This window comes from Manacus vitellinus, unplaced genomic scaffold, assembly GCF_001715985.3.
Source record: "Manacus vitellinus isolate BGI_N305 unplaced genomic scaffold, ASM171598v3 scaffold_118_pilon, whole genome shotgun sequence".
NCBI lineage: Eukaryota > Metazoa > Chordata > Aves > Passeriformes > Pipridae > Manacus > Manacus vitellinus.
The window spans coordinates 1-1,085 of record NW_021938885.1 but is presented as its reverse complement, the minus strand read 5'-3'; the positions used below and the strand labels follow the sequence as shown (position 1 = coordinate 1,085).

Below are 1,085 nucleotides of genomic sequence, written 5' to 3'. Positions count from 1 at the left end.
CGGGGGCGTGGGGTGTCTCCTGGGGACACTGAGTGAGGGTCCCTATCAGGGCAGAATTGGGGAGGGTCCCTCTGGGGGCACTACTGGGGGACAGCCTGGGGCCCTGGGCTGGGGACACTGGGAGGAGGTTCCCCTCCTGAGGGGCTGCCAGGGGGGTGGGTGGTGGTGTTTCTCCACGGGAGGCACTGGGTATATCAGGGTTGGACAGGGATCCCCCCGACAGATAATGCTGTGGCTTGAGGGGCTGAGGTGTCCCCCCTACCCCAGCAGAACACCCCCCCGTACAACGTGGGTGCCTTCCGCTTCGAGCTGACCTTCTCCCCGCGGCACCCGCTGGAGCCACCCCGTGCCACCCTCCGCACCCCCATCTACCATCCCGGCGTGGACCCTGAGGGTCGCGTCTGCCAGCTCCTCACCACCCACGAGCACTGGGCACCCACCACCCGCGCCATCCAAGGTGGGCACCGAGGGGCCGGGGGGCGCAGCACTGGGGGTGCCCCCCTGACTTCCCCCCCCCGTTCCCGCAGTGCTGCAGGACCTGCTGCTGCTGCTGGACAGCCCCGACTCCCAGCGGGTGCTGCGGCCAGACCTGGCCCGGGAGCTGCAGGAGCACCCYGAGGAGTTCCGGCGCCGGGCACAGGAACACACCCGGCTCCACGCCGAGCTGCGCCCCGACCCCCCCGGCCCCTGAGCCCCCCACCCGGGGGCACCTCGGCTTCCCCTCTCCTTCCCTATGCCAGCCAGGGCTGGCCCTGGCATCACCCCTGCCTCGGCGCTGGACCTTGGGCATCGGGGTCCCCCCTGGCACCGTGAAGGGGGTCCTGGCCCCCCCACAACAGCTGGCCCCCCACAAGAGCTGCCCCCCTGTACATAAGGCAATAAATTTGCTCCAACACCCGCTCTGGCTCCGTGATACCTCACGGGGAGGGTGGGAGCCTCCGGGAGGTGCTGCCCCCCGTGTGCCAGCCCTGGGGGGAATGTCACCCTGCTGGTGGCAGAGCCAGGGCTGTGCCCCCACAGACACTCAGTGCCAGCGCCCCTGTGCCCACATCCCCCCTTCCAGATATGAGGCCACCACTGCCTGG

At 70.1% G+C, this 1,085-nt stretch overlaps 1 protein-coding gene across 1 annotated transcript; it reads left to right on the top strand.

The window, feature by feature from the left end:
* Window positions 1–258: 258 nt before the first annotated feature.
* On the top strand, window positions 259–691 carry LOC115308093 (ubiquitin-conjugating enzyme E2 L5-like; the record flags this gene model as incomplete). Its single annotated transcript, XM_029965708.1, has 2 exons — window positions 259–457; window positions 528–691. Coding segments are annotated over 2 exons (363 nt in total), but the record flags the coding sequence as incomplete, so codon positions are not given.
* Between the last annotated feature and the right edge of the window lie 394 nt (window positions 692–1,085).